The sequence below is a fragment of the Bombus pascuorum genome, chromosome 1, assembly GCF_905332965.1.
Source record: "Bombus pascuorum chromosome 1, iyBomPasc1.1, whole genome shotgun sequence".
Taxonomy (NCBI): Eukaryota; Metazoa; Arthropoda; class Insecta; order Hymenoptera; family Apidae; genus Bombus; species Bombus pascuorum.
In genome coordinates this window covers 27,068,699-27,087,847 of record NC_083488.1, presented here as the reverse complement: position 1 = coordinate 27,087,847, position 19,149 = coordinate 27,068,699, and the positions used below count along the sequence as shown (strand labels likewise).

At 40.7% G+C, this 19,149-nt stretch overlaps 1 protein-coding gene across 7 annotated transcripts in view; it reads right to left on the bottom strand.

The window, feature by feature from the left end:
* Positions 1-19,149, bottom strand: part of LOC132908869 (teneurin-a) — a 709,702-nt gene that overhangs the window by 429,400 nt on the left and 261,153 nt on the right. For all 7 annotated transcript variants that reach the window (XM_060963257.1, XM_060963282.1, XM_060963275.1 and 4 more), the window contains exon 4: positions 7,439-7,684. In XM_060963257.1, coding sequence (XP_060819240.1) covers positions 7,439-7,673 — 235 coding nt within the window. In that variant the 5' untranslated portion in view covers positions 7,674-7,684. The remainder of the gene's footprint in view (positions 1-7,438; positions 7,685-19,149) is intronic.

Genomic DNA, 19,149 nt, shown 5'->3' with positions numbered 1-19,149 from the left:
CGATAGAAATTCGATCCGGTGCATTTTAATGAACCGGTTCGCTGGCAATAGAGTGATTTAAATGGATCGACCGTCTGTAACACAATTATTCAAGAGATCGGCCGAGGAGAGAGGATCCCTGTAATTTGACGTTCAAAGCGATTCCCAGACACGTGAATTTCGATCGCGCGATCAGACGTCCTTAAATTATTCATCCCTCCTGAGAGCTGTGGCTCTCGTATCTTCTTTTTCTTATATTCTTTTCCTCTCTTTCTAGTTTCTCGAGCGTCGACGAAAGAATAAGTGGAAACGGCGAACGCCGTCTTTTCTTTCCCTGTGTGGCGAAACTTTCGTATTACCTTGTAACGAGCATTGCCCCGTCTCTCCTTCGAACTTTCTCCACCTAATCTCGTATATACGTTAGCGTCTTCCGCCTCTCTGACCACCGAATGTATGTTGTTAAGTTTAATCTTGAGTTAGAGGCCTGCTAGGTGCTCTTTTTCCGGAGAAATAGAAATAGCAGCGGTGCTCCGTTGGGAGTGACTATACACAGTCACTTATGAAGGTAAATTTTTCCTACACCTTTGAAGAGTACCATTTTTATTTAAATAAAACGTATATATGTAACATCTATAATAGAACGATAAGAAATCTTAAGAATTCTTTCGGAAGAAATAATCTGCAGTTAATTTGAATTGATATTTAAATGTTCGAAACGATTCTAACTTCAAACTGTTATTTCTGCGTAATTATCAACGAACGATTAAAAATACTGGATATACCAGTGACCGGATGAAATCGGTTTCAACCGCAGCTCTGTTTCCAGCGATGCTCCGTGATCGTTCGATGCGTATTTTTTTAATTATTCCCGAACGTCACTCGATTCTTTGAACGACGGAACGCGGGAACGAATCGATAGCGCGAAAAGCGTTTCGTTATCGCTTGGCGAAAAAACCATGTAGTTTAATTTCTCGTCCCGATCATTTGCATGTATCACGGCAGTATTTTATAAAGCCGGAATCTCTGGCGGCCCATTAAAAATTTATTCTCGGCTTAACATCGTTTCCGAAGATCCGCAAGAACGTGCTCGTGTCTGCGACTCCGTAATGCGTTGTAAGCCGAAAATATTCGCTACCGAGACGGAAAACTCGGGATCCACGACTATCTTGATTCACCACCGCTGAAGTGTCTTCGACTCACATTTCCTATCCCTTTTCCAGACTTTCGCGCTCCATTATTTTACGCGATATTTCAAAGCCCATCACCGCTTTACGCGAACGTAATAGCGAAAATGGTTGATAATTTTTTTATAGTAATCTTAAAGTTTTCCTTTTAAATTAATACTCTATAATAGCCTACACAATATAATCTTAAATGAAAGGTAGAAAAAAAAGATGAATTTTCGATTTTTATGAGTAAAACATTCTAAAAAAAAAAAAAAAAAAAGAAAAAGGAAAACGTATTGTACGTTTCAACAATGTTCGCATGGACAAAAATCTTCCTTCGAATGTTGCACACGAGAGCGGAGAAGAGTAGGGTGCGGTAATTAACGCAGTAAGTTCTACCCATGATTCGCCACTGTAGCTATATCTGACCGCATCAAATTAATAGTTCGCGGCGTCTATGTAAACGCGACGCGGAAAATCAACACTTACAATGCCGCGGGAAGCTATACATTATCCGGCGCGTTATCGGAATGGCGCGCGCGCGGAGGTCAATATTTTCCATGGAAAAGCGGCGAAGCGTGATGTGGCAAACCGTAGTCCGGTGTGTAATGAGTTGACAGTGTAATGTACGGAGTGAATCGTAGATCTAGAGACACGGTGGGAGCGCTCTCGATATCGTGGACATCGATGTATTGATGACTCTACGGGGAGAGGCTAAGGGACGTTATCTACACTGAAACGCGGCCATTACGAGAACTACTTTTTGAAGGAAATAAAAAATCCTTGAAATTTGTTATTAGTATTTACAGCGAATTAATATTATCGGTGAAATTTTCCAAATGCCCGAATCGCAAATTTCGCGTGCAAATCAATTTTATCCCAAAACAATATCAAATTTGACAGTATGTACACCGAATGAGTTTTACATTTTATTATTATTATTTTATTTTTACTTGAGTCTTACAAGTTACAAATTACTTGATTATTCTATTCGATGTATAATTTGAAGATTAGAAAAAAAAGTTCTACAATGTAAACCTATTATTTGATTAATATTATTAGATGGTAAATTATAGCGAGAAATTGCGTCAAACACATGAGCGGTCATCTATATATATATCAATAAATGGTAAAGATAGCAATGATTAGTTAATAAGAAATTTTTCATACATATAGATGATTTAGAATTAAAATGAGGATTAATGTAAGTCAAGAAAGCGTTGAGAAGAAAGAAAACACATTAACTACTATTAATGGAACCCGCTATCTAGTGGCTGATCTCCGAGCGGTATTTTCTCACCGCTGACTCTCCATACATATGGTGTCCGACAGGAGGATTATATTGCGTTAATGGTGATGTCGATTCAGAGGCTCTCTGCAGGAGGTCCTTCGGTGAAAAATAATCCGTGGACACTTTATTAGGTATCACCGTTACGTTCCGTGAAAGCGTAAGTAGCAGATCGCGTTACGGACGATTGACAGGCCTGTTACCGAGGAAGCCGCGTTCGTAAAACCCGCATTGTCGCACGTTCCTCGTCTTATATCACGGATCGAAACACTTTTTACGATCTTTCGCCTCGAATAGAGCGAGTAAAGCTTTAATAACAGGTCATGTCAGCCTTGTGTATGTTCACCGCGTTAAGGTTCGTTTATATTATCCATTTAGACTCGCTGCGATAGCGACACGGTTTCGTTCGGACAGTTAATTTTCTATTCAATTAAATATGATTATTTATATAGCGTCCTGGACAAGTCTATCATTCTTCGTAAGAATGTTCTACTTTGTAAGATATTAGGTTGTCCGAAAAGTTTTTTTCCTTTCGTAAGGGTATAATAAATGAACCACAATTTCTGTTTTATATTATTTTATTGAATTAGGCATGATCCATTTCGTTCTATTTCTATTATTACGTTCGTGCATAATTCAATAAACTAATATAAAACAAACAACATTGTGCGTCTATTATTTCCTTATAAAACGAAAGAAACTTTTCGGACAACCTAATACATGTTAAATTTGTCGCAACTCGTATCAATTTCTATGAAGTTGTATCAAGTTTGCATAAGGCACATTCAGACAATATACCATTAGAACTTGCAATTTAATTTAAGGGCTTATCATTAGAGGCATGCAATCTATTCGTTAGTAATATCTGTTGGTTAAAGGTGATTTATACGAGAAATTTTAGGAATACGAAGAATAAATAATTTTTCTTATTAAATTCAGGGTATCGATACTTAATATCAATTTCTTATTAATATCATGTTATATCTATTTTATTCGAAAATTTGGCATAGTAACTACGTAATATAAATCTTGAGAGGGGTTTGTGTAGCTATACGAAGACGCTATTGATTAAGGATTTTACTTCGATCCAAACGCCACCTGGGTATCTCGCGACAGGAAACAGATCGCGTTTACGTGATCCATAGCGCTCATCAATTATCGTTCTCGGTACTCGAGTGCGACGCAGCCGGTCGTGAAGTTAATTAACCGCGTGATTCCAAGGCGACGCGGCGTCTGGAGTGTGGCAATCAAGCGTGTCTCGCAACAACCATTTCTATCTTCAGCGTCGTACGTGTTTCGTACGTTGTATCCGTCATATCGATCCAAATACGTCTACGTATACATCCTGACGATAAGAAGCGCGAAAAGAATCGAGCGTCTATGACTTGGCCAGGCAAAGGAGTTTCATAACTCAAACAAATTTTCTTAGGAGAAACGAGAAGCTATTTGAAATCATACAAAAAATTATTACTAAGCAACCTAACGTTGGCAAAAAGAATAGTCTGTAAGAAACCATGATCAAATATTATTGTCGAAATTATTCATTCCTAGCTCTTGAAATCCTTCTTTAACGACTCTTAATGTTCTTCCAACGTAGGCGTGAATTATTTAAAACTGTGATACTTTTGAAATACGTGTGCGATATAGCAACACGTAACAGTGAGCTTCGTCTTCTCATCTCTGTATAATATGTACGAGGCATCGATAACGAAAGGAAAGAAGCTACTGGCACAAGTCGAATCCCTTTGCGACCGACAGGCGGTGGTTCTCTTTCGACACGCTTCGAGTGTGGTTACGTGACACTGTGCCGCGACGAATCGAGACCGGTCGAACCGAACGAGTCGAGTCAAACAGCAGCAGCGAGGGGGTTTGAAAGAGGGACAGGGCGGAATGGGGATGGGAACGGAGAGGAAATGGGAGAATAGGGATGAAAATGGGGAACGGCGATGAGGGGTCGAGACTGAGCGGCGTATCCAGGCCGGGAGGGAGCGGTAATCGGCAGCAAGTGAATTGGAACAAATGCAGACAGACGCGAGGTGGGCTGCTGGCTCGCTTGATACCGCAACCAAGAAATATAGTATAAACCGAGCACTGGTATTAATTGAGTTCGCCCCTTTCGTCCCTTGTAACCTGGCCACCCCCTTCTCCATCTTGCTCGTCTATTTTGTCCGGTTTCAAGACGAATCGATGAAACGTTCCAAAGAGAGAAGTGAAACGGCAAGTCGTGTCGAGGATCGCGCGGAGAGCGGTCGGAAGTGGACTCGGGTCCGACGAAACCTTCTGACATTTCGCGTGTCTCGATATAAGTAGCTTCAACCTATTAACGCGTTGACTTGCACACCAGGTTTATATGCTGATGTTTGTCGCTGATTCTTTCGATTTGTAATTCATTTTGATTCATCTCATACGACTTTGTGGCCAGATAAGATAATTCAGACCACAGAATGTCATTCAAACATTCCATTCGAATAAATGGTATGTATAATTTCTTGTTCATATAGCTAACAGTTTACGTTCAAGTAAGTAAATTCAATCAGCAGAAGTTCATTTGATCAGACACTAGCTAAAATTTCGTTTTGACCAAAGTTATACAAAACGAACATTCGTTATATATGTACGATATACAATTATCGTGATTAGGAAAGATGGTACAAGTGCGTTGCAAGTTGATCGTTTAGGGCTACACGCATCTTAACTTTACCATTACAAATTTATCTTTTACTTCTTAAATAAAGTAGGTGAATTTTTAATACAATAACTTACAGTCTCTACACAGCAGATTATTCTTCCATCAAAATACCCTGTTGTTTATTAAACCAGCAAGATTAAATATACGCAGAAGGCACACGGGAGAGTAGTTTATCCAAGATTTGTTGAAACGCGAGGATTACGACACGCTCACAGTGTATGGGACAAAGATTATACGACGATGAAGGTGGTAGGGTACGAATTTGTAGATTTAATCGGGATAACCGGCCGTATCCGAGGTCAAATAATGGTCATGCAACCGGAACGCGCGATATTAAACTATTATTTGCGTAAGTAGTAATCCAAATAAGCCGTCAATGATAATGCAGTTATGTGGCGTGTGATATTTATACGGCGTACCGCAAACGAATCGCGTAATCGATACATGGAATACGCAAACGAATCGCAAACGAAAGCAATGGTATAATCGTATACGGATAATTATCCGTGGGTACAAACAGAGTCGTTGAAAATATCTATCCAAATATCGATCGCATCGTTTGAAACCTCGTTTCTAAACGTACCGCGTCAATCTATGTCCCAAAATCGATCTCATTGAGTAAAGATAGTTACTACCAATTTGATACAAATGTTAGGCGAAATTACATGAAACGAGATTAATCCGTTCGATGAAATGTCGTGCATGCGAAAATACGAAGGTGTCCTTTTGGCATCGACAATTGTAGAGCTGAAATCTCACTCTCTTTTATTATCACGACTCCAATACTACAAGACTATATCACGATGATCCATAGACTACGACCAGTAATCTAGTATTTTATTATTAATCACGAGGTCTAAATTCAATTTATTTTTCTTCCATATTATAGGAACCAAGTTTTTATAAAGTCTTGTTTAGTAGAGATACAACTGGTGGTCACGGAATACCTGTATTAACCAAGATGCAAATGCGGACGGTAAGCGGGCAGCGCTGCATTTTTAAGATATTGTTTACTGGAACACGGTCCACGACGCGGTGCTGCGAGCACCCCACGCTTGGCAATCTGGGATTTCGCCTCCGAACTTAATATCCGGCCGCGCTCGTAGACGACGCGAGGAAGTAAAACTAATTTCGTAAATCCTTTAATCTACGCGTTTGCCAGGGAGTCGAAGGAAGATTATGGAAGCGGGAAGCGGTGGAACAGGAGGTGGAGGAGGAGAGGAAGGCTGAACCGAATGGCCGAGAGCGTGGTCTGCGCCTGTTTGATGGAATATGATGAACGAGCCACCGTGAACTTTATTATTGGCAGCGGCAGATCGAGTCGAAAGAAATAAAAAAAAAGGGGAAAAAGTTGCCGTCAGTCAGCCAGTGTGTATCGTTAAGCCGCGTCCAGAACGAAGCTCTCTCTTCGCTTCGACAGGCCATTACTCGATGATCGCGCCTGTTCGCGCGGCTATTTCCCCGACCTGTTCGTTTCGCGCGGCCGATTTAATTGTTGCAATTGAAAGTTCATAGGTTGCTCATTAAGTCGCTCGTTAAAGTTCGTTTGAATCCAGCCGGAAGACTGGCCGAACGAAGGGTCATCCAATCAGAGCTACGCCTTAGAAGTCGAATCGTTACGTTAATTTCTTTTGTCTAGGAGGCGGACGGGCTCGATGAGTCGCGAACCGTGTTTCCGCTTAATGAAGATAACGGTTGTACTTCTCGTTGTGAGATCCTTTTTTACGCTGGTTGTAGATATTTGTATAGAATTATTGTAGTATTTCACTTTGCTCCAAATCGCCGGCTCTAATTTCTTTTAAGTTTCTTTTTTTCATTAAGTTAGAGATATTTGTAATCGCGTTTAAACAGCACAAGCATCGTTTCAATAAGAACGACTTGAATATATATTTGAAAAATTACTATCAATGATCGATTCCTCCTTTAATAAGCAATCGATTAAAGAGTAACGTTAAAAAACAACATATACTATCGCTGTTCCTTATTTATTCCAACGGAACAATCAATTAGAAAGACCATTAGAAATTCCAAAGGATCTCAAACGGACAAAGGAAACTGATATTCCAAGCAGAATAAAATCAATCACGGCGATGCAATACTTTTCCCTGCTGCTACCCAGGAAATCCGTAGTCCCTTCGATAAATTACCAATTCCCTCCCAATACGTTTCACGGCAACTCCCATCAAACACCGTTCCTTTGCCCAAACACAGGCACCTCGACGAATACCGGCCACCTACATCCACCAAACTTTTTCCTGTACCGCTGGTGCGAGGCTTTCGATCAAAGCATTAAACATCAATTATATCATCACTCACTTCCATACTGCTGCGCCAAGAGGGAGGCGAAGACCTGGCCTGGACTGCGAGCGCCTCTACCGGCGGATGAAACGGACGCGGCACCAACGGCGTGACGGGAATTTTCCTCGTCGTCGCTGCTCGACTGGGCACTGGGCCCGTAACCGCGCCTCTCTCGCCATTCCAGGGACCGTTGACGGCGCAGCCCACGGCCCCCATTTCCGTGACCGCGGCCCAGCGTACCCTCACCGTCCATCACTGCAGCATCTGCCAACATAAGGATACACATGAGCGAAATTGCCTGTAACGAAGCGTGCAAATTTGTAGAATATTCAATTCATTGGAATTCGTAGCCGAGTTATACGTACGTAGCGTTCAGATACAAAAAGGGGTAGTAGTTGGGGAAAAATGGGAAACGGTTCTTTGTATCATTGAACAGGAAGAAACTTTAGGAAAGATAGCAGGATACGATATATAGTAGAATATAAATTGGGAGATAACACTGCGTAGTCAGCGAGTATTTTATTAAATCGTCTTAAAAATAATTGAGAGTTACTTGTACAAATATATTTTCTCCAAAATCCGTCTCTTTATTCCCAGAAATCAGTGTACAAGGACACAAATATGACACGCATAATATTTTCCCAACGGTGATATGAAGAACTGAATTCCGTCCATTCCATTCGCCAATAAATAAGAAATGATTTTTCGCAATCACGGAAGGGTTAAACAGAAGAGAAATATAGATGGCGCGTAACGTCTGTGGTATTCGCGGCGGCGAATCGAAACCGAAATTTCATAGTCCAAAGAACAGCGAGTGATCTTAAGGTGGTCGATCGAGCTAGCTGGATCGTACCCCGAAGCATCAATCAGCTGTCTCTGTAATCAAGGGAGAGCTACTCGCTACGAGGACGTCTCCATGGGAATTTCGAGAGGTATCCACCACTCAATTATCCGATCCCGTACACATTCAAGCTGCTATCGATCTTGGAAGACCCTGTCCTACGTACAGATGAGATAACCCGAGTAATTAAATATTCTGAACAGGGATTCGTATCACTTCCTTTTTATTAAAGGAGCATCTCGAAAAATTAATCGATGAAAATGGTCTGAATTACGTTCAATCGTATCCTCAGCTTTCGTTTGATCATTACACATACATAGAATATCCGTAGGTAATTACCTGTCATTTTTACTTGTTATCTAATTTCACTCGCTACTACCTGTGCAAGCTTGGTAAATACAACACTGGTAACAATAGACAAGCCGACACCGAATGAAGGAGGTGTGGGAAAAAATGTTCATGCAACGTATATCCGTCGGTTAGACCAGAGGTTTTTACACGGTCCAGAAACCATCGGCTGCCACGTTCGTTTCAATTTCAAACGCTCCGGGTCAACATCTCTGTGGAAGAGCAAATAAATATTCAGGTTCTGGGAGAACGTTGAAAACCACTTGAACCACGTCGATTTCAGCGGCGCTGAGCCGGGAGGATGGGCGAACGAGAGGCAGTGGTGCGAGAACGAGCCGGCCTCGAAATTAAGAGCAACTAAAAATTCCCGTTAGTTGAAAGTTTATCAAAAAAACGCGAACGTGATACTCCGTCTCTGCTGTTCGTTTCGAATGCGTGGCCGTTCGGCAACGAAATATTATATATATATACGATAGTAAAATAACTTTAAATTACTTTTAACGCACCCTCCATGCTATTCTTAGAAATGTGAAAAAAATTCGTTGGAAAAAGTTAACTGCTCAAGTTAGCAACGTTATGCACACTATAGCATACAGGAATATGTCAGTAGTATTAATCGTAAGTCAGACAATCTATGCACCGTACGGGTAAGTAGAATTAACCGTCACACAATCCGTTAACCGTTGGTCAGACAATTGGCGCACCGTATGAATCAGTAATATTAACAGTTAGTCGGACAATCGGGACAGCGTTTGCGTAAGTGGAATTAATCTTTAGTCAGACTATCGACACGATGTATGTGTCAGTAGCATTAATTGCAAGTCAGACAATTAAGGTACAATATGCGGTAGTAGAATTAACTATTAGACAGACAATTAAAGCATCGTATACGTCAGTAGAGTTAACCATTAGTCAGACAGTCCCGGTGTCATGTACATAAGTAGAATCAATTGTTGGTCAGACCATCTGTGCGTCATAGGTATACATAGAATTAGCCGCTAGTCAGACAATCGACGTATCAGCAAGCGCATATGCAATAATGGATGCAGCTTCGTCATTTTCATAATAAAAAGGTTAAATTATTTATAAAAAAAAAGCAATTAGTTTAGGAGATATTTTCTACACGCTGACATATGTATTGTAACATGGACGGTTACCTCGAATAAATCTCAATGGCACGGATAACTTGTCCTCTGGAAACGAGTCCTTATGCATCGCCGGCTACCTCTAACAGCCACTTTTCTCACTTGCCTGAATGCCGGGCTAACAGGTCGCATCCTCTACAGACGAGAGGGTGCTTTACGATGTTTTGTTTCACCGACCCTTCAGACTACTCCTTCTTCGCTCGCGTGTAGGCGCGCCCGGAACGTGGCGGACTTGTCAAACCGTAAGTGAATCGGAAAACTTGGCGTCGAATTAACGAACCCTACTCAACCCCCGCCAGAAACGTACACCTCCGTAGCGGGGAAGCTAAAATTTCGTGAGACTCGAAACTCACTTCAATCGAAGTTTGATCGCTGTTGTGGTATTAGTTTGGAATTCGATGTCTGTTGACTTCGGAGAATCGCAAGGCCGGTTTTTAGTTCCAATCGCAGCGTGACACGGAATTGGTTAATTGATTAGATGTTACTAGACGTGCCTTTGAGTGCCTTTGAGTAATTTTCAATTCCATGGAAATTAGTTTAATTTGAAACGATTGATTTAATATGAACTAGATATATCTTTAGTACGATATATCTTTAGTGTATATTTACACTATGAATATTGGTAAATTGATCTCAACTGATTTACAAGTGCATTAAAATGAGTTAACCTCGAAACGACCTTTGACCGACCACGAATAATCCTCAATAATTTCGAAATATCGTAAAAATGGCATTGAAATTATTTTGAATAATTTCCCAGTGCCGATAAAGAAACGCGAGTAGCGGCAAAAATCACGAAACGATTATAATGGGTCAAAATCTCAAAACTTATTTAAATCGCACAAATTTTGTCCATTCAATATTACAACGAAAAATGACGAGCTGAGAATTGCTACGCGAATAAATTGCGTTTATTTCGATTTTAGAGCAATCTTCGTTTATGGAAAAACACAATGACGATTCTGCATGATGTTACAAAATAAAGCACTTTATGGCACATCATTTACGACCATCGTTCTCTTACTGTTCGTTTCACATATTAAGAACAGCATCCGTCCTTTTAATAGAACACTTTCATAAGGAGCCATAAACGCGGACTACTCAACCGTGTAGGGCACTCTTATTGCTATAACTTATAACACGTGGCATTAACGGCCGATAATATGACAGTCTTGTACAATATAAAAACTTTAACGCGGAATCCTGTCGCGGAGTTGCTGACTATACATAGCGAGCGTATTCTTCCCGCGATGTAAAACGTTAGGCTTTGTATATAAAGAAAAAGAGGACCATCCGTTCTTTTATGAAACGGTCCGCGTGATGCCCGCTTTAACTACTTTCCCATTCTTAGGGAATATCTTCCAGGAAGAGGTTACCTCGTAAGAAGCATGTATTTGATAGATCTTTTACGTTCGTTGCTTTTCCTTGGATCCTAGCGAAACATTTCCGAACTGATAAAAAAATCCGATGAAAAAATTATTTAACATACACCAAGCGTTTTAAAAGCGGAAGCGAATAGAATTGAATTTACTACCCGATGGCATTTCAGGCCCTTCAACATCCTTGCAATTCATGGTTTTGCAGTTACGTCAAAAGACGATACGCGTTATGTCACAAGACTTGTTTTAGAAATAGAAAGCTAAATTCTCAGGAAAATTATCAGTATTTTAAATTTAAGGGTACAAAAATTTCCGCTCGGTTTCCCTAGTTGAGTTTATGAAACTACGGATTTATTATGTACTAACCATATGTTATCACACTCATATAACGCTAATATCACGTTGCCGGACTATATAACGGTAAAAAGAGATCTATACTGGCGTCACGACAATCGCCAAAAACGACCGAATTCTACAGGGTGCGCCGTTAGAATTCGGACAGAATTCAATTTGTAGTTCCCACCATATTAGAATTCAGATGTTTGTGCTGATTGACTCTGAAGTTAGTTAAATATGTCAATAAGTCTTCTATAACCTCAAAATGACAGAACTCGTTAAGCAAAACCCGGAATACGATAGAAGAGCGGCGATTATAGAAAGTCTTCGCGCCGGGAGAACGCCGGTCGAAATTATAAAATTCTTTAGCTACCCAAGATCGACGGTATACGACATTGCTAAGAGATACGCAGCCTCAGAGTGGTTCGAGAAGGGTTCTCCTTCTCCGGCGAGAAAAGTTCAGGTTAGGGAAAAATCAACAAGGACGCCAGAAATTATTCAAAGGGCCCAAGACATGATTTTGGAAGATCCGGGAACTTCTCTCCGAAAATTAGCCTCCGTCTTGGGGGTGAGTGAAACGATTGTCCGTCGAATAGCTCAAGAGGATCTTAGATATGCCTCCTACGTTCTCAAAGTCCGTCAGATGCTCTCCGAGGCCGCCAAGCTTAAAAGATTTGCCCGTTGTCATTTGATTCTGTGTTCGTTAAAACACGAAGCTGCTCCTAACAGTCCCGACCTAAACCCATTGGACTATTACGTGTGGGGCGTTATCGAGAGACAAACTAATAAATGCAGGCACCCCAACGTCAACTCCCTACGAGCTGCTATCGAGTCAGAATTCGCGACAATTAAACGCGACCAGTTGAAGTCAGCGTGCTCGCGCTTTAGAGCAAGAATAGAGCAGGTCATAGAGGCAGAGGGTGGTTACATAGAATAAAAGTTCTCAGCAAGGACCCTTTAAATGAGATATAACAACATTTTCATGTGTTTTTGTGTATTGACTTAAATAAACAACTTTCTGCACAAAACTTCTTTTGTCCGGATTCTAACGGCGCACCCTGTAGACAATGCATGTCTACGGCAAGTTATGAAAGCGACGCGAGATCGTCGTTAAGAAAGTATCGAAAAAGTTGCACGTTCTGGCTGGTCCGTTGCCGCTGAGAACCGGGATAACTTCTTGGCAATAATATACACGTGTGACCCGTCCTGGTAATAAGAATAACTTTTTCCCTAATGCCTGTGCTCGTCTTGACGTCGGATGTGTCCAACGAATCTTCCCTCCTTCCCGGCACAAGGGAGTTTCCTCTCGCGTTCAATTACGATTCTCAAGTTTCGCTCGTGCGTGAAATATGACGCCGCTGCCTCTCGTCGGGCAAACAACGTCGCGATGACTCTAATTTCCTGGACAAAAGTAGGAGTCAGAACCGGAGGCTGGGATTGTTTCAGCAGAGCCGCGCGTTGTCAGGGATTTATTAACCGATGCTGAACTTACGATCCAGACTCCTCGTCTGACATCTTCGGAAATATATTGGAACAGAAAGACTGGCACGATTTTATTACAATTAAAATCGTCCTACTGGATGGAAAATGTCGCTAATCTTCTACACTTTTGCGATACTTGTTACGTTTATTATCAAATAGCAATTCTAGTGTATTTACTTTAGTGAAACTTTTTTGTATAATATCTTTGTAATTGTAAAGAAAATAGGAGATATATCAATTATATAAAGTAATTAATATATCCATTGTAACAAGCAAATCCATTCCTAAAATACATTGCCACGTACCTACCTTCTAACAATGCTTCGTTTCGTGACTTAAGCCACTTGTTAAATAACTACCGTTACTCAAGCCCGCCAGCCAGCTCAAGAATTCTTTAATCGAATTCAAAGAACATCAAGCGAAGTTCCTCTGCGACGATAACGCAAACAAGTTTCCAAGAACGGTGAAAGAACGAGAACAAGTTAAGCGGTCACCGAATTCCACCTCCCTCTCGGCCCCGGTAAACATAAATCAGTCTGCGGGAGCCTCTCAGAGAGAGGTTAAAAAGTCAGGGAGCCACACGAACGCGCGCACACTCGCTCACAGCGGACATACCGTGGAACGTGTGTGCAGAACGTAAAACCGCGAGAAACGTCGCATCGTAATACCTAGGCTGGAGAATATAGTGGCACTCGGAGTTTCAGGCCACGAATTCAGTCTTAGAGGAGGCACACTATAAAAGGCTTTAAGAGTTTCCCCGTGTTCGCGCGAATTGAGCGGGATTTGCATGGCACTGCTCGTGGCGGGAATTTTGTGTGAAATGTCGACGAGCGACTTTTTAAACGGCACCTAATGAACGCGACAGCCGGCGACATTGTTCAACTGTTCCACGGCCAAGCTGGACGACACGATGGTAAGAAGGGCATCTGAATGCATGAAACATAGGCCGTGGCCCCGGTCGTACCGTCGGATATGGTTCGTGAGACCGACACCGAGAATTTTGCATATTCATCGTGCCTCGTAGACGTGGATCCCCTACGCTCGTCAACAGGAAGGCCACGCTTTGGATCTTAAACGTTCAGACACCGTACCTGCCGCCTTCTATTCGCGTCATCTCGCCATACTGGATAATTATGTCTGTCTGTAATCTCGTCGATGAAACCCTCGACGTCCTTTTCCGTTCTCCTCCCTGAACGTTCTTCCTTCTCGCCACCTTCGATGACTACGCTCTCGTGAAAATTTGAATAACCGCTAATCACGTCTCTCCGTGGCGAGACACTCTCGGCGTGTATTACGTGCGTCATTAAATTTGCTTTGTAAGCGACACGCGGAATCCACGATTGCCTTTTACATATACCGTGGCACGCGTGACGCCGCCACCATTGCGCATCGAATGCACGTGAGACGCCGCGACGTATTTAGGTTGAACTGTTTCGTTGAACGAAAAGCCGCGTAGCGACGTGACGCGGTTTGTAGTCGGAAGAGTCGGAAGGAGAGACCGATTCTTTCCTCGTTAAATAATCTAGCCTATTCGTACTGTCGATGTAATCACGCTACCAAAATCTAAGCCAACATCCACTATTTCGTTATGGGCAAGGTCAAGTTGCATGACGCGACTCGATCGATGATCGCTGTTTGCCAAAAGGAGGAAGCGAACGGCGATTCGCGGCGGCTGAGAGACGAAGAAAATTACACGAGGCGTAGGACAGGCGGTATTTTGCGGCGCAGAATGTCAATTAAACGGCGTGGCCGATTAACCATAACCGAAACCTCGACAAAGGCCGGAGCGTGCACCGTTTCGCACTCCGGTGGGTTCATCACGCGATAATTTATATGGTAATTCCAGGGACGTAATAAGTCCCCCTTGGCAAACTCTGGCTGCCACTACACACGAGGCAACGTACCAGCGCGACGTTCTACTACGCTGACCCCGGACGTTCCATCGGCAGAGGACCGCCTGCCATGTACACATCATTACTAAAAGCGGTCATCGATTCATCGAACCTCCGACCAGCTCGGTTCGCTCGTCTGCTCGTCGATCCTGCTCTCTGTGCCTCTCCTGTAAGCGCGTACACGCGCCTTTATGCGCGATCACAACCTCGCATGTATTCGTGTGCGACTGTATACATAGTCCTGTATGCGCGTCCATTGTCGAATTTTCCCACCAGCCCAGAGATTCTATGTGTTGGATTTAATTAACACCATCTCGTTAACTTTCGTTACGGATCGCCGTGTTCCGATCGGATCCACGGATAAAGATGAATTTAAATATCGGGACCTTTGCCATCGTGATTACATCCTGCCTCTGCAAACTCGTTAGACTATCGTACGCGGTCAGACGTGTTCCAGCTTCTGCTTTATTTTTTCGTTTCGAATTGCATTTTTCTTGATATACGTATGTGATATTCTCTATAGTTATGTCTAGTAGTAAAAACGTAAAAAATGTCTCGTGTAAAAAGAAAAAAAAATTTGGAGAGTTTATTTTTAAATTCGTATATTAGCTTTCGCATAATTCCCGTGTGAATAATTTCAGCGGAAGGTGATGGAGTTGAAGTATACTTAAGTTGTCAAAGAGGAAAGAAATTGGTTCTAAGCTGTTTCCAACTTTCAACTTGATCTTCTAAGATGTAGCCGAGAATAGAAATAAAAAAGTTAGTCGGGACACTTTGAGAAACTATGTGAATTTTATATGTTGTTGTATGAAGTTTATATAGAGCCATTGCACAGCTTCCATTCTTAGGATTCAATATCCTCTTTGATTTATAACATACTAATCGTCGCAGATGAAGAACGGAAAGATAAATCACAGAGATAGCCTAGGAAAGAGCTTGATATTTAGGTATGTTATTAATCTAGTCGATATCAAAAGCCCTTTAAAAATTTCCGAAAGATTTGGAATTATTAAGCAAAATTTTATGTGATTAAGCTTGGTGCACGTTTCGTACAGATAGGATGTCGAATAATTGAAGTTTTTGAACGAAACGATTATCGAACAACCATGACGTGAAATGTATTCCAAAAGTGACTGCACTCAGGGACGATGTTGATTCGCGCGGACGAGAGAGAGAATATTAAAAGCAACGATAATCGATGAGGATGGATGAGGTTATAACGTTACGGTGAAACGATTTACTCATAAATTTTGTTTGCTTCCGTGAGATCGAAAAACCGCGACGCATAGGGGTGAGTCGATATTACATGAAAAATATATGTACGCCGTGTAATTTTCAAACAAATCGAATACATTGACAATCAACGATCGTACGGATAATGAAAAAATTTTTTCGCTGATTGATTAAAATAAATGTAAACAATAATTCATATTTATCAGAATGAACGAAATTTCAGTTTAATGTATTATATTTTCATCAACACAGGCGTGAATCTCATTTTTGGTCAAACAAACGAGCACGTTGTACGGTTTTGCAAATTTTAATCTTCCGTGACTTTATTATTTTCTAGAAAGATCATCGATATTTTATACTTCTAATTAAATTTACAAGCGTACATGGCGCGATATTCGGTGTCCAGTATGTAACTGAACAATAAACACTTCAAGAAATTGAAGAACATACTTCTGTTATCATATTTTTTCATATAAAAATTTCAGTCGCTTTTAAAAAAATATTTACATGAAAAGCTTGTTTGCATAGTACTTCAGATATGGTATTCGCATCCATTTAGATTCCAATTCGATGTTTCATTTGTTTTTACTCAACTCAAAAAAGTATCTGCATGTAAAACAAACAATTTGCAACAATTGTACTGTTCATGAAAATTCAGGTACTCTCCTAAGTTGTAACAGAGTTTTAAATAGTTGCCATTTTTTCTGTCCAGTCAACTGCAAAGGATATGCATTTTTTAACGACTTTACTAAAGAACAAAATTTCAAATTTTATTAAAATTCATTCTGATAAGTTCGTTCCCTGTATTTGCATATTACATATGAATGTTTATACCGTTTCATTTAGTAACTTACGTAATAAAAACACCAGATGTATAATAATATCTACGAATATCCTATGTTCGCTTGTTTATGAACAATAATCAATTAACTATAAGTATAATGACAAAATTAATATTTCTCGTTCTAACAGTAACAAATAAATAAGATTTGATTAACGATGATTTGGATTTCCCACTGCTTCTTTGACGATATCACATCGAATGGAAACTTTACGCCAATTGATGAAAGGAAAACAAAAGGAACGAAGAAATTACCGTTTAATTGATTACAGAGAAGAATTTCCACATTCGCCCGTCTGCACAGGTTAAAGCACCAGTTGATTGAAGACAAACGGAACCATTGCTGGATCTTCCAAAAGCGACTCGTTTGAGATCAAGAAAGAGAGGACGTAACTCTAACTGCAGTGATTGCGAACTCGATTGCAACGTCTATTTCTAGGTTCGAAAATGCTTCAGCCTATCTCGTGAGATTATCAATGTGGATCTTTTGGTTAATTTTATAAAATATTATACTTCATTATTACTCTCGTGTTTAATTCGAAATTTCTTGGATTAAATAGTCGTGCGTGTCTTTCAACTATTAAAGTTATTGTTATTCTTCATCGTTCAAAGTCATTATTAAATCTTCGTCTATTAAATTTCTTGAAGTTTATTAGTTCAATAGATCGGAATAATTCGAAGGTTGATATCGAGAAAGAAAGCTTTTAATTTCATGACGCGAATGGTGACACCGCTATTGAACCGTTTCTTCCCCTTTTATGGCTTTGAGCTTCATGAACAATTCCACCGATGTTTCCTCCAATAAAGGAAAATGATACTTCGACCTTCCCTTTTCTCCCAATTTCGACAGTAATTTCGGAGAATGTGATAAATTTCTTAGACTCGTGTCAGATGGTAAACACTTGACCATAGCTTCTAATTAGTTCCACCTTCGATTGAAATTACAGTATAAAGGAGGAAGTTTCTTTTGTAAAATATTTCTATAAAAAAAAGATAAAGGAGGCGTTTAGTTAATAAAAAATTGTCACTTTATACGATCAAAAATTGTCACTTCGAAGTCGCGTTGTTTAAAATTCATATCGTATACATATATTTTATGTACGAAACATTCAAAATATTCCAAAGTAAAATATTCGATATGCTCTTTATAGAATGACAATTTTTGATCCCTGAAAAAAAAAAAAAAAAACAGAATAGTTATTTTCTCTCGTAAATTTGAAATCCGTCACGAATAATAAAGCGTGCACGGTGGATCGTTCTGTTACTCTAAACTTAATTATCCGAAAAACGAGTTGTGTGGAAAATAATACAAATATAAATTTAAAATGTTTCGCAGTCTTCGAGTTTCAGCGTTGAAGCTCTATTTTTCATATTTTGAAAGTTAGCAGACAGAACAAATCTTTTTCCAAATTACTTATTATTCAATAAGGAATTCAGTCACATTAAAAAGAAATACCGTGTGCTTCTATGAAAAAAACGCAACCTTCCTTAAACAAAAAAGATTCGCAATACGACCCAATCCCGAGAACAATGTCGCGCATGAAAGCAACCACAATTAACAACTAAATCATTCAAGCACTGTGTAATGAGACAGAGCACGAAACGCACTATTAAGCAGAGACAAAGACACATTTGAAGGGGGTAGCTTCCGACAGACGATCGCTTCGATCACGTTGGAAGGAAGCCCGGTATACACGTTAGAGGTTCCAGCTGTCGGTGGTGTATCGCGGTCACGGTAATCTACGAGGCAGTTTCGTCTTCATTTGCCAAATGGTCGGTAAATCCGCGTGTCACACACTGCCACGTGATGGAGGGAGAGAAGGCAGTTCGGCATCGCGTTAAGGCGAAACTTAACTGCGATGTAAACTCACTTTGGCCGCCGCTAGACCGCCATTCCTAACCAATACCGAGCCGCTGCGGCCATTCAACGACTCTCCCGTTGAGATTACGTAGCGTAGCCCTTGATCTGTTCCTACCGAGTTCCAGGCAAAACGGATTTGTTTTACTGCTGTCTTTGTGTAAACGTTCGCTCATGGCGTTGCTGGACTTGTATTGTTATTACGGTACTTCGTGAAGTTCACGAACTTGATCTGCCAGTAGTTTTGTGGAGAAGTAAACTTGAACGTGTTCTTACTTTGGTATATGTAGAACAAATAGTTAGAGAATTTTCGATTGTTGCATTGATGAACGTCTCGTTAAGGGTAGAGGAGTGTACCAGATTTATGATACGAT